This window comes from Camelina sativa, chromosome 8, assembly GCF_030686135.1.
Source record: "Camelina sativa cultivar CO46 ecotype springtype chromosome 8, ASM3068613v1".
Lineage (NCBI taxonomy): Eukaryota > Viridiplantae > Streptophyta > Magnoliopsida > Brassicales > Brassicaceae > Camelina > Camelina sativa.
In genome coordinates, this window is record NC_141887.1 from 9,801,265 (window position 1) to 9,814,192 (window position 12,928).

The 12,928-nt window shown below is 35.5% G+C and overlaps 2 protein-coding genes and 1 pseudogene across 2 annotated transcripts; 1 reads left to right on the top strand and 2 right to left on the bottom strand.

Annotated features, from left to right (window-relative positions):
- Positions 1-1,337: 1,337 nt before the first annotated feature.
- On the top strand, positions 1,338-4,742 carry LOC104706911 (uncharacterized). Its single transcript, XM_010423148.2, has 2 exons — positions 1,338-4,181; positions 4,288-4,742. Exons 1-2 carry the CDS (start codon positions 1,577-1,579, stop codon positions 4,704-4,706), a joined length of 3,024 nt encoding a protein of 1,007 aa, XP_010421450.1. The 5' UTR covers positions 1,338-1,576; the 3' UTR covers positions 4,707-4,742.
- Positions 4,743-4,865: 123 nt separating this feature from the next.
- Positions 4,866-6,037, bottom strand: LOC104706910 (early nodulin-93). The gene is made up of 4 exons (XM_010423147.3): positions 5,741-6,037; positions 5,598-5,659; positions 5,234-5,309; positions 4,866-5,081 (listed from the first exon to the last, which is right to left on the bottom strand). Exons 1-4 carry the CDS (start codon positions 5,826-5,828, stop codon positions 4,978-4,980), a joined length of 330 nt encoding a protein of 109 aa, XP_010421449.1. The 5' UTR covers positions 5,829-6,037; the 3' UTR covers positions 4,866-4,977.
- Positions 6,038-8,010: 1,973 nt separating this feature from the next.
- LOC147939865 (uncharacterized) lies at positions 8,011-10,866 on the bottom strand (annotated as a pseudogene).
- Positions 10,867-12,928: the final 2,062 nt, after the last annotated feature.

The following is a 12,928-nucleotide window of genomic DNA, read 5'->3' on the forward strand; positions in this document are numbered from 1 at the left end:
CTTTTCAAATGGCACAAATTTCATGGCCTTTTAGTTTAGAGAAATGGTGGCCTATTATTAAATTACTCGTGACTTTTTTTTAGTACTACTGGCGTATATGATTCGACCACCGCTAGTTTAGCATTTTAAAGCACTTTCATTTCCCGTCGCATACGTTCTTCTAGAACGCATCGAGTATCAATCATATCAATAATATTCATGCTAAACTAAGATTTAGGGTCCGAATGGTAACGACAGATTTGGTAGTGCGGAACTAATGATTTGAAAGTGTGGTACGATTTAACTGTGGTACGTGCGGGATAAAAGTATTTACGGTACAAATACGGTTTTATGCAAAATAAGCGGTATACAATGATATTTGATTGGTGAAAAAACTATTAGCGGTATTGTTAATATGAAATTTTTCAGCTGTTAATCAGAAATATTTTAAACATATATTTTTCTTCAAAATAAAAACTTCTGCTTTAAACATAAGTAAATTGGATTACAAATTAATCTTTTTTTCTTATCTATTTTTTTTTTATGTTTTTAATATAAAAAACTGGATTGCAAATTTTTATATAACAATGATCTAAGAGGGAAAAGAAGAGGGAGAATATATAGCCTAGATAGAATCATAGACATATATATATGTGGAAGATAATAAAATAAATATAAAAATAATCCACCGCGTTTTTCTTCCGACCGCTAGGTAATAAACATGTTTGAGTTGTTACAACGGTTTAAGGCATTTTGCATTCTCAAAAAACGCACCCACCTCTTTTTGTTTTTTTTGTAAAACCACAAATTAATAACAATTGTTGTGATTGGTGAAGGATGTGCGTTATTCATAAATCTTCTCTCCATTCCGCAAATAAAATGTCTCCATTCATAGCCTTAATCTCTAATGTTTTAAGGTTTATATTTAACCAATATTTTTTTATAAATTATATTGCGTTTACAAAAAAAAATAATGAACAAACCGAAATATTGAATAAATGGGAATGATTTTTCAAAGGAATTGCAGGAAACTTTCACAGATGTTTCATCAATTTGCTAAACAATCAAAAGAAAACAATTACAAAGACTATACAAAAGGTCAGACCAAACAATCGGATTCGCAATTCGTAATTGTTGAAAATATCAAACAGTCACCCACTCACCATTTTATCAAAAATTATCAAATGTAATTGTTGATTAATTTTTGAAAGGTAATAATTTAGATATCACATGTTCACATGTATCCAAGAAAAAAAAAGAAAGAAAAATCAATAAGATTTTGTTTGTCGTCTAACTAGATTAAAATCCAAACTATATAACAAGACGAAAATATAAATAAATTAAACTCTTAAGCTCTTGTCATTAATCTTATTAATTTCATTTATTTATAACAGATTTATATTGTCACATGTGTTGAAAAAAGGGTGTGACGTAACAGCGAGTACCTAAGTTTCAAATCTCACCTAATATAAACACAAAACCTCTCCCTATAAAAGTTTATCAAATTTGTATCCCATTTCATGTTCACATTCACATAGTCAAACTCGGCTGCCGAAACTTTCCCGGCAAAATCCTCAAACTAACAAATTTATGTAATATGACTCTTTTACCCTTACCCTTTCTCTTCTTCATCCTATCCTCGATACCCTTCTCAGTCTTTTCCCAAATCAACGACCGGTCAACGCTTCTAAACCTGAAACGCGTTCTCGGCGACCCACCGTCTCTCCGGCTATGGAACGACACATCTTCACCGTGCAACTGGCCGGAGATTACTTGCACAGCCGGAAACGTCACCGAGATTAACTTCCAGAACCAGAACTTCACCGGGACAGTTCCGACGACGATTTGCGATTTCCCGAAGCTCAAATCCCTAAATTTGTCGTTTAATTACTTCTCCGGCGAGTTTCCGACGATTCTTTACAACTGCACGAAGCTTCAGTACCTCGATCTCTCTCAGAACTACTTCAACGGCTCGCTCCCCGACGACATCAACCGTCTCTCACCGGAACTTAAGTATCTCGATCTCGCGGCTAACTCCTTCGCCGGAGATATCCCGAAGAACATCGGACGGATCTCGAAGCTCAAGGTTTTGAATCTGTACATGAGCGAATACGACGGAACGTTTCCGTCGGAGATCGGTGACTTGTCCGAGCTCGAAGAGCTTCGGTTGGCGTTGAACGATAAGTTTACTCCGGCGAAGCTTCCGACGGAGTTTGGGAAACTGAAGAAACTCAAGTACATGTGGTTATCGGAGATGAATCTGATCGGAGAAATCTCAGCCGTTGATTTCGAAAACATGACTGATCTAATACACGTTGACTTATCAGTTAACAATATAACGGGTCGGATCCCAGACGGTTTATTCGGGTTGAAGAATCTCACTGAGCTTTATCTCTACGATAATGATCTAACCGGAGAAATCCCCAAATCTATCTCGGCGGTTAATATGGTAACGCTTGATCTCTCGGCTAATAATTTAACCGGTTCGATTCCGGAATCAATCGGGAATGTAAAGAAATTAGAGGTTTTGAACTTGTTTTACAACGAGTTAACCGGAGAAATCCCGCCGGTTATCGGTAAATTACCGGAATTAAAGAACTTGATGATCTTCAGGAACAAGTTAACCGGAGAAATACCGGCAGATATTGGGTTTAATTCGAAGCTGGAGCGGTTCGAAGTTTCGGAGAATCTGTTAACCGGGAAGTTACCGGTGAATTTGTGTAAAGGAGGTAAGCTTCTAGGTGTGGTTGTGTATACAAACAATCTCACCGGAGAAATCCCGGAGTCGCTCGGAGACTGTGAGACGCTCTTGACGGTTCAGTTACAGAACAATGGTTTCTCCGGTGAGTTTCCTTCTAGTATCTGGACAGCTTCAAGTATGTATAGTTTACAGGTGAGTAACAACTCATTCACCGGAAAGTTACCGGAGAATGTTGCTTGGAACATGTCGAGGATCGAGATCGAAAACAATCGATTCTCCGGTGAGATTCCTCGGAAAATTGGAACTTGGTCTTCTCTAGTCGAGTTTAACGCGGGAAACAATCGGTTTTCCGGTGAGATTCCGAAGGAGTTGACTGCTTTATCGAATCTAATATCGTTATTTCTCGATGAGAATGATCTCTCGGGTGAGTTACCAGATGAGATCATCTCATGGAAGTCTTTGGTAACGTTAAGTCTATCCAAGAACAACCTTTCCGGGGGGATTCCTAGAGGTTTAGCATCGTTGCCGCGGTTGCTGAATCTTGATCTATCGGAGAATCAACTCTCCGGTGGAATCCCGCCTGAGATCGGGAATATGAAGCTGACGATACTTGATTTGTCATCAAATAGGCTCACTGGGGAGATTCCAGACCAATATGATAACCTTGCTTACGAGAGAAGTTTCTTGAACAACTCCAATCTCTGTGCAGACAAACCGGTAGTTAACTTACCGGATTGTCGGAAAGTGCTCGGGAAGTCGAAAGGTTTGCCGGGGAATATCCTATCGATGATTCTTGTAATCGCGGCTCTGCTTTTCGCAATCACTCTGTTTGTTACGTTCTTTGTGATTCGAGATTACACTAGGAAGCAAAGAACGAAGAGGAGAGGTTTAGAGACGTGGAAACTGACTTCGTTTCATAGAGTAGACTTTGCTGAATCGGACATCTTGTCGAATCTGATGGAACATAATGTGATCGGGAGTGGTGGATCGGGTAAAGTTTACAAGATATTCGTCGAAAGCTCGGGACAATGCGTGGCGGTGAAGAGGATATGGGACAGCAAGAAACTGGACCAGAAACTTGAGAAGGAGTTTATTGCTGAAGTTGAGATTCTTGGAACGATCAGGCACGCGAATATAGTGAAACTACTGTGTTGTATCTCGAGGGAGGATTCCAAGCTTCTTGTGTACGAGTATCTCGAGAAACGCAGTTTAGATCAATGGCTACATGGCAAGAAGAAGAGTAGTGTTACTGATGCTAATAAACTGAATTGGTCACAGAGGTTGAATATCGCGGTTGGAGCAGCTCAAGGACTTTGTTATATGCATCATGATTGCACTCCCGCGATCATACATAGAGATGTCAAGTCAAGCAACATCTTGCTTGATTCTGATTTCAACGCCAAGATTGCAGATTTCGGGTTGGCGAAATTGTTGATAAAGCAAAACCAAGAACCTCATACCATGTCGGCTGTTGCTGGATCCTTCGGTTACATTGCTCCAGGTATTGTCTCAACACTAATTGATTATAAGTGGTTCATGTCCTTGAATATATTTGATCAACTCATTTATATATATCATTGTGCGATCTAACATTCTGTGTGTTGCAGAATACGCATATACATCAAAGGTGGATGAGAAGATAGATGTGTACAGCTTTGGGGTGGTTTTGCTAGAGCTGGTGACTGGAAGAGAAGGAAACAACGGAGATGAACACACAAACTTAGCTGACTGGTCATGGAGACATTACCAATCTGGGAAACCGACCGCAGAGGCATTTGATGAGGACATCAAAGAAGCTTCAATGACAGAGGCGATGACAACAGTTTTCAAGCTAGGTCTCATGTGTACTAACACATTGCCTAGTCACAGACCATCTATGAAAGAGATCTTGTATGTTCTTCGCCAACAAGGAGCTGAGGCGACAAAAAAGACTGCAACAGAGGCACACGAGGCACCTCTGCTCGTTAGTTTATCAGGTCGAAGGACAAGCAAAAGGGTACAAGATGAAGATTTAGGTTTTGTATAATCAATAATTACAACTTTGGTGGTTGTGTTTTTTGTTCACTAGGGATATAGAGAATGTAGAAATGTGTTTAGAAATTGTAAACTAAATGAAGTTTAAAGTTAAGAGTAAAATAATAACTAGCATCTTGTAACTGAGCCTCTACAATTTTGCTATTCCTTGTAGTAATAATAACACTCTTTATTTCGAATCAAAGGCAAAAAAACCATGCATACAGAAACAGAGGAAAGATAAGAGTGATTGATTTGAGTTACAAACAATAAGAATGAGAAATTTATTTAGAGTCTTGCTGAGCTTTCTTGAACTGAGCCTCGGTGTTTTTCCTTGCGCCGTGTAGAATGGTTTTGTCAGCAGTTATGAAGAACGCAGCGATGGAGGCTGTTCCGATTAATCACAAAGATTGAAATCAGGAACCAGAATAAAAAAAAAAAATAACACAAAAGGTAATGGAGAAATAAAACTCCACACAGTCATCAGTGCTTCTACAAACAATGTATTGAAAACAAGAGTTATGAGAGAGAGCTAAAAACCTGAAGATACAATGAGTGCTTGAGCAGTGTAGTTGAGGTTAGCCTTAGCCCATGGGATCATTCGAACCGCAGCTAACTGTTAAGCAAAACAAAGACGAGCTCAAGGTTTACACACATACATCACAAAGTGTCTGGCTCTCTACTTGGTGACTCTAAATTCTAAAATCAAGTATTGTTCCACAAAGATTACAAAAGGGAGACAAAACTCTAAACTTTGTCCAAAGCATCAACAAGACAAGATATTGAAAACACAGAACACAAAAATCATGTCATAAACTCGGAACATTGAAATGACTAAATTTTTTTTTTTTTTTTTTTTTTTTTTTTGTATTGATAGAATAAATCTGGGAGATGAAATGATTACTGTGGGGATTGCACTGGCGACGGCAGCGACGGCGGCTGCTTTAGCTCCGGCAATAGCTCCGGCTGTAGCATTAATTGAATTTTTTTTTTAAAAAATCATCAATTTAAAAGGAAGGATTTTTAGATGAAAAGAGAGAAAGAGACCTTGTTTGGAAGATTCGGCACGGCGGATCTTATCGATCTCGTCGGGAGAAGCTATGAGGAAGAGATTTTGCTGGCTCCGGTTAACCATTTTCCGACCGGTTTGTTTGATCTTTCAATTTGATTGAGAGAGAGAGAGAAAGAGACGGGTCGCGATTTGGTATTTTGCTTTGCTCTTTTATGTTCCGATGAGAATTAAATAATTGTAAAGAAGATAAATAATTCGTTAGCCAAAATTGAAATATGGAATGAATATAGGAATCTTTCGCCAAAATTGAAAACAAATTGTCAAAGATTTTTAAGTCAATGAATATTAAGTACGTATTTGAATAATTATCGAGAGTAAAATGCTTACGTGACAAGTCTATGATTTTTTTATATATACTAGGTTTTTTATTTGATATATTTTGGCGTGAGTTTATTTGATATATTTTGATGAAAATTATATATAATTGATGACGTTAATAAAATATCATCTTATAAAAAAATTAAATTAGTATTATCATTTTCATTGTCAAAATTTGTGGTAATTTTCATTGTTATTTTTACCGTCTGGTTATTCGTTATACTTTTTTTTTTCTTCTTCCTCGTTAACTTCTTCACATTCTTCCACTGAAACACATTTTTTTAGACTACCACACAACTTGTTAACCCATCAAACTCCAAAAAAAAATTATTTCTTTTTTGTGAAGAGTAGTATAGTCAACACATGCATCCAATTATTGATAATTTTATCCATATACTTATTTTGTTTTAGATCTACACGTTTAGAATCTTCTCCAACCAAAATCCTTACTTGGTTTATAATATTTTTAAAACATAATAAAATATACTAATAATAATTTATTTAATATGAATTATATGATATATAGAAATATGAGTACACTATAAGAACATATTAATTATAAATAAATAATACTAATTATGTTATATCATCAAATAATATCAACTATATCATATTCTCAAATAACCATAACCGTATATAACCGTAACCGCTTGAACCAGAACCGTATTTAAATGTAACCATTTAACCGTTTATTAATCGTTTATGGTTAAGATTAAACAAAATTTCTAACCATAACCGTGACAACTGTAACCCTGGTCATGCCTATGTATAGCTAATAAAACATGTGTGTTTGTCGTCGGAAAATCGGTATTTTCATACCCAGCTAAGGGGGTATGTTGAATTCATACACCAGCTATAACACTGAGTAAATCCATATACAAAGTTTAGTAAAATTCAAATTGGCTGCACCAACTCGACAAACGGTGTAAGAACATGCACAAGCCGTAACGGTGTTATCTGACTGTTAACGGCTGATTACGTGGATGCCACGTATGAAACGACGTCGTTTGGAGAAACAAAAGAAAGAGCTTCTTTTGTCCAAAATGACGTCGTTTCCATTGTCTTCTTCCTTTTTTCTTCTTTCACGAGTCGAAAGAAAGTTTGTTCAATTTATTTGGGGATTTTTAAAACATCTAGGATTTTTGGGCGAAATCGATTAAGATGTCTTCATCATCAGCTTCTTCAAGTGAGTAATTGAGACCATAATGTGTTTAGTTTCCTTGTCTTTGTGTATTTTGATAGAAATATTATTTGATTGTGAATTGGTGAATCCGTTATTTGGTGAAGGAGTGAGCGACAGAGTCAATGTCATTGGAAGAGGAATCCCACGAAAATGTAGATGTGGTCGATTCTCTGTAATGAGAACTTCAAACACAATGAAAAATCCTGGAAGACTCTTTCATTGTTGTCCTAATGGATCCGACGAGGTAATCAATATAGTTGGTCATATGAAAATTGTTCTCATAACCTTCTCATAATGTGTATTTTTGTATTAGAATCTGAATCATTTGTTTAAGTGGACCGACATAAGCATGGTTGAGGAGATGGAAGAGGTTGAAAGTGTAGTTGACAAAATAGAAACAGAAGTGGGAAGCTTAGCAAAGGGATTAGATGAGGTAGAAGCTATCAAAGAAATCACAGAAAGATGTGAAAAAGATATTGTAGAGCTCAAAGGTGTGGTGAGTTCTTGTGAGAAAGAGATTCAAGAGCTAAGAAGCTTCAAGAACATGATTGTTTGTGGTGGTTTAGTTGTGGCTTTTGTCTACTATGTAATATTTGTGTAATGTGTTGGATTGATTAAGCATGTAATCATGGAGTTGTTAAGTGTTTTTGTTGTTAACTATATTAAGATTAACATAAAACTTCAATAAGTTTTGATTAGATTAAAAATAGAAACCATGTTTTGAGTACAACAAAAACTTGAAATTCACCGAACTACAACCATAAACTACCATGAGATTACCACAAAAACTTTCAATCTCATCGGACGAAAACAAAAAACTAACTTCCATCCGTCCCTTCCTTCTATTCAGTTCATTCATTCCATTCCATGGCTTGGTCCTTGGGTTGGTGCTTGACTAAGTCCTTGGCTTTGTCTTTGGCTTGGTTCTTGGCTTTGTCCTTGGCTTGGTTCTTGGCTTTGTCCTTGGCTTGGTTCTTCACCAGTTTTCTTCTTCTTCCACCTTCTACCAACAACTCCCAGAGCCGGACAACTTCTAGTATTATGACCGACGGTACTACACCGGCTACAATGACTATCTCGTCCAGCTTTTGAAACTTTGATTCTCTTCTCCGATTGTTTTTGTTCTCCTTTTCCTTTTGACTTCTTCTTTGGAGACTCATTCTTGCCCTTCTTTTTTTTTCTGTCTTTTTGAGACCTTTTGTAACTTCTCGTGGTGGTGGTTGAATCCTAGGATCCTAAGATCTTATCCAAAAACCAATGCCATTAACTGCTGAGATCGACTCAGAGTAAATCTTGACATTTGTTGATGCCAAGTACCAATCACAGTTAACATAATCTTCTTGGTCAGTATGACTCTTAAAACATGGCGGAAAGGGATCCCTGTCATACTCCATCTTCGACATGCACATGTCTTTGCATTCATATCAACCTTGAATCCATGTTTGTTTTCGAGAGCCTCATACTGCCCATTTCCACAAGGAATTACCTGACAATACTTTCGTAAAAGCTCTTCCTCTTTGATGGTGTTGGCGACCTTGAGAGTGTATTTCCCTTGACGTTTCATTGCTTTTTAAGCCTCACATATATACGCATCATAGTTTGTCTTCTTATTGTCTCCAACATCTCCACTAAAGGCATCTCCCGTGCTTTGTTGATAGCATTGTTGTAAGACTCAGAAAAGTTGTTAGAAACATCTTCACAACTGGATTTGCAGCCAAAGAAGGCACGACTACAGCTTCGCGGATTCCTTTGCATGACAGCCTCATACACTCCTTCATCAAAATTCTTCAATTCGTCAATGGCTCTGTTATACTCTGATGCATTAAAACTCTTCGCAACTGCCCAAAACAACTTCTTTGGCAAATCTTTACCTGGATATACTCTTCTAAGGTTACCATAGATATGGCGTGCACACATCCGGTGTTCCACCTTTGGTAGCTCTTGATCAACAGCATTGAGCAATCCCTTTTGTCTATCAGAGATAAGGGTAAATCCATCACCATCTTCAAGCTTCAAATCAACATTCAGCTTCTTAATGAACCACAACCAAGCATCAAAGTTCTCTGTTTGCACAACTGCCCAAGCAACCAGATAGAACTGATTGTTAGCATCTCTTCCTACAACTGCCAACAATTGTCCTTTCACATCGTTTTTTAAGAAGCAGCCATCTATGCCAATTATTGGCCGACAATATGCAAGCCAAGTCTTCCGAAGGGCTTCAAAGCAGACATAAAACCTATCAAACCTGACGATACCAGCATCATCAGTCAATCTCCCAACCTCCACTGTTGAACCCGGATTTGATCTACAAAACAGAAATCAAACCCATATTACCGACTAACTCCAAAATTATAAGAAAAGCAAAGTAAAAAAAAGCTTGACTTACTCTAACAGATGTTCCATGTAATCATGTAGACGAGCAAATTGCTCATCATATTCCTCTTGAATCATCTTCAATGCTTTTGCTCTAGCTGTCCGGCACTGATCATAAGTAGCAACTATTATGTAACGCTCCTCAATCGCATCTTGCATCGCCTTAGCCTTGAATGTCGGATCCTTCCTTATGTCATTCAAGAACAACTGAGCAAGGACTCCACTCTTGATCACTTTACTAAACTCGTCCTTTGTACATGCATGGACATCATTGCATGTATTCACCATGTACTTTCCAATTTTATCTTCATAGGAGCAGTAGATCTTGAATTTGCAATTCCCTCCAATGGAACACCTTACTTCACTCCTCTATGAACCCCATATTGTAAACTTTATATTCTCTCTATTCTTAAGAGCATAGTCAACCATAGCTTCTTTAAACTCACCTATACTATCCAAGACTTGCTCTAATTTTATTTCTCCACTACCTTTTTTGCACCTCATATATCTTCTTTCAAGGTCCTCGCAATCTGAGTTAGGAGGAGTATCCTCATCATTATCATGCTCTTCTTCGTCAACAAAACCTGCTAAGTTCTCCTTCACTCGATCTTCCATGTCAACAAATACCCTACAAGCATCTCTATCATCACCATGAGAACCAGCTTCAAGAAGCTCATGCTGTTCTTTCTCTAGAAAGATTTCTATCGACTTAACCCAAACCGCAGTTGTACACATTTTCTGAAAATTCTCACCTTCATTTATTAACTTCAGCTCTGAAAAATCTTCAAATGGATACTTATACCAGATTTTCTGCCCATAAAGAGGATCGTCCAATGCCGGCATCAGATTAGTCACAACACTTTCTGGTTTGCTTTCAAGGGTTAGAACCGATCCTCCAACATAAGTAATTTTTTTCCCATCAACAACTCCAAACTCTCCACCATTGTGGCATTGGAAGATGACATCCTCATTGGAGCTGAAAAAAAAAACTTAAAAGAATTAGAAGGTTATTCATTTCGTTTACACATATTATCGAACACTTGGTGTTCATGATATTTTTGTAAGAGCTAAACTACTTCCAAACTTAAGAACACACATCAATCTCATCTAAACTACACAATTACACGCAAAATCCATCGGGTTTTCTAAATAAACACTCCTAAGTATCTCAATTAAGAAAATCCCTAAATTATAAAAACCCTAAAAATTGAATTAAAATTACCTCATTTTCCGATGACAATACGGTTAACAGCACTTTATACACTCTCCACGATCGACAATCGTTGCTAATTGAATCAATTGACCAAATGATTTTGATTTATTGGTGAAAAGAAGAGAAGAAACAAGAGTCGGGATTGAGAAACATAACTCGAGTCGGGAAAGAAGAAGTAGTTGATGGTTTAAGAAGAAACTTTAAACGACGTCGTTTTGAGTTACATAAGCTTTTTCTTTCGTATCTCAATACGACGTCGTTTATTACGTGGCATCCACGTAAGCAGCTGTTAACGGTGAGATAACACCATTACGGCTTGTGCATGTTCTTACACCGTTTGTCGAGTTGGTGCAACCAATTTGAATTTTACTAAACTTTGTGTATGAATTTACTCGGTGTTATAGCTGGTGTATGAATTCAACATACCCCCTTAGCTGGGGTATGAAAATACCGATTTTCCGTTTGTCGTCCATCTTTCTTTTTTAAACCCCAAAACTTGACTCAAATATCAAATCAAGGTCTTGCGATGTCAATCCTTCTTTCTTAGACCCAAAAATAAAAAATTAATGAAAGAATATCAACTCATCTATAAAATCATACACAAAAATATGTTTTTATAGCTCATAAGAAATAAAAAGCACAAACGTAGATAAATAAGATAATTTATATTTTACATCAATATTTATAGTATTTTAAACTTTTAAAAGGTTTCAAAATATAAAATTTGAACCAATTAAAAAGTTTAAATATTTATAATATTTTAATCTTTTAAAATTTAAAAATTATAATATTTAAAAACTTTTTAAAAGCTAAGAACTTTTAAAAGTTTTAATATTTATAATATTTAAACTTTAAAATTTTTTAAAAATGATAATATTCTTTTTTGAAACTTTTTAAAGTTTTAATTTGATCAAATAAAAAACCGGATCAAACCGAGTAAAACTTTTAAACTTGGACGTTTGATAAATCAAGCTTTCCTGCTCATCCGTTGTTGGAAACATATTAATCTTATTTATACTGGTTCTGAACCATTATCTAAAACTTTTCTAGCCGATGTGAGATATTGTGCATAGTACTTTTATTTCCATAAATTTAAAATTTTCCTTTTTTTAAAGAATTCTATAAATTTTAAAAATGTTAATGAATGACATGTCAAATCATGATAGGTTGTTTAAAATAATTCTTAATATAGAAAATTCTAAAAATTGTATAAAATGTTAATTAGTGACATGTCTAATCACAATTGGAGGTTTTAAATCCTATCTGGACGGCTTGAGGAGCTTATAGCTTCTATTCTTTATTAGTATAGATGGTTCTGAACCATTGTCTAAAAATTTTCTAGCCGATGTAGGATATTGTACATAGTTCTTTTATTTCCATAAATTTAAAATTTTCCTTTTACTAAAAAATTCTGGAAATTTAAAAAATGTTAATGAATGACATGTCAAATCCTGATAGGATCTTTAACATAATTTTTAATATAAAAAATTCTGGAGATTTAAAAAATGTTAATTAGTGACATGGCTAATCACAATTGGAGGTTTTAAATCCTATATGGATGCCTTTAAGAGTTTATAGCTTCTACTTTTTATTAGTATAGATTATTGTCAAACATATTTAATCATACAATTCTTATATTTATTATTTAGAAACCAAAAACAAAAGATTTTAATGAAAAGCATACAAAAATTAATATATTCGAATTTCTCAATATGGTAGCATATGTATAAAGATTTTTTTTATCGTCTATGATTAAATTTTACAATAAAAATTGTTCTGAAACATGAGAAGCAATGCATATATTAAAAAAGCAGAGCACAAAACTTGTAAATAAAGATAGGAGATTAAACTTCATAAAGATTAAACTGAAAACAGCATAATAAAGATTATGTATCAAAAAAAAAATAATTTAAAGTTTATTCTTTTATAAATTAATAAACATTTGATTTTTTTTGTTTGAAAAAATCAATTTTATTATATTGAAGATTGATTTCCAAAGTTAGTCCTTCACATGATGGTGACATGTTGCAAGTCTATTAAATTGTTATTTTCATACAAAGATCAGTGTATTAAATT

What these genes read in the sequence shown, in the direction of transcription:
- LOC104706911 (XM_010423148.2), top strand. Translation starts at nt 1,577, where the DNA reads ATGACTCTTTTACCCTTACCCTTTCTCTTCTTCATCCTATCCTCGATA. An exon ending in CTTCGGTTACATTGCTCCAG is followed by an intron (nt 4,182 to 4,287) that starts GTATTGTCTCAA and finishes TGTGTGTTGCAG; the next exon opens with AATACGCATATACATCAAAG.
- LOC104706910 (XM_010423147.3), bottom strand. Translation starts at nt 5,828, where the DNA reads ATGGTTAACCGGAGCCAGCAAAATCTCTTCCTCATAGCTTCTCCCGAC. An exon ending in TGCCGAATCTTCCAAACAAG is followed by an intron (nt 5,660 to 5,740) that starts GTCTCTTTCTCT and finishes TTAATGCTACAG; the next exon opens with CCGGAGCTATTGCCGGAGCT. An exon ending in TCGCCAGTGCAATCCCCACA is followed by an intron (nt 5,310 to 5,597) that starts GTAATCATTTCA and finishes TTTGCTTAACAG; the next exon opens with TTAGCTGCGGTTCGAATGAT.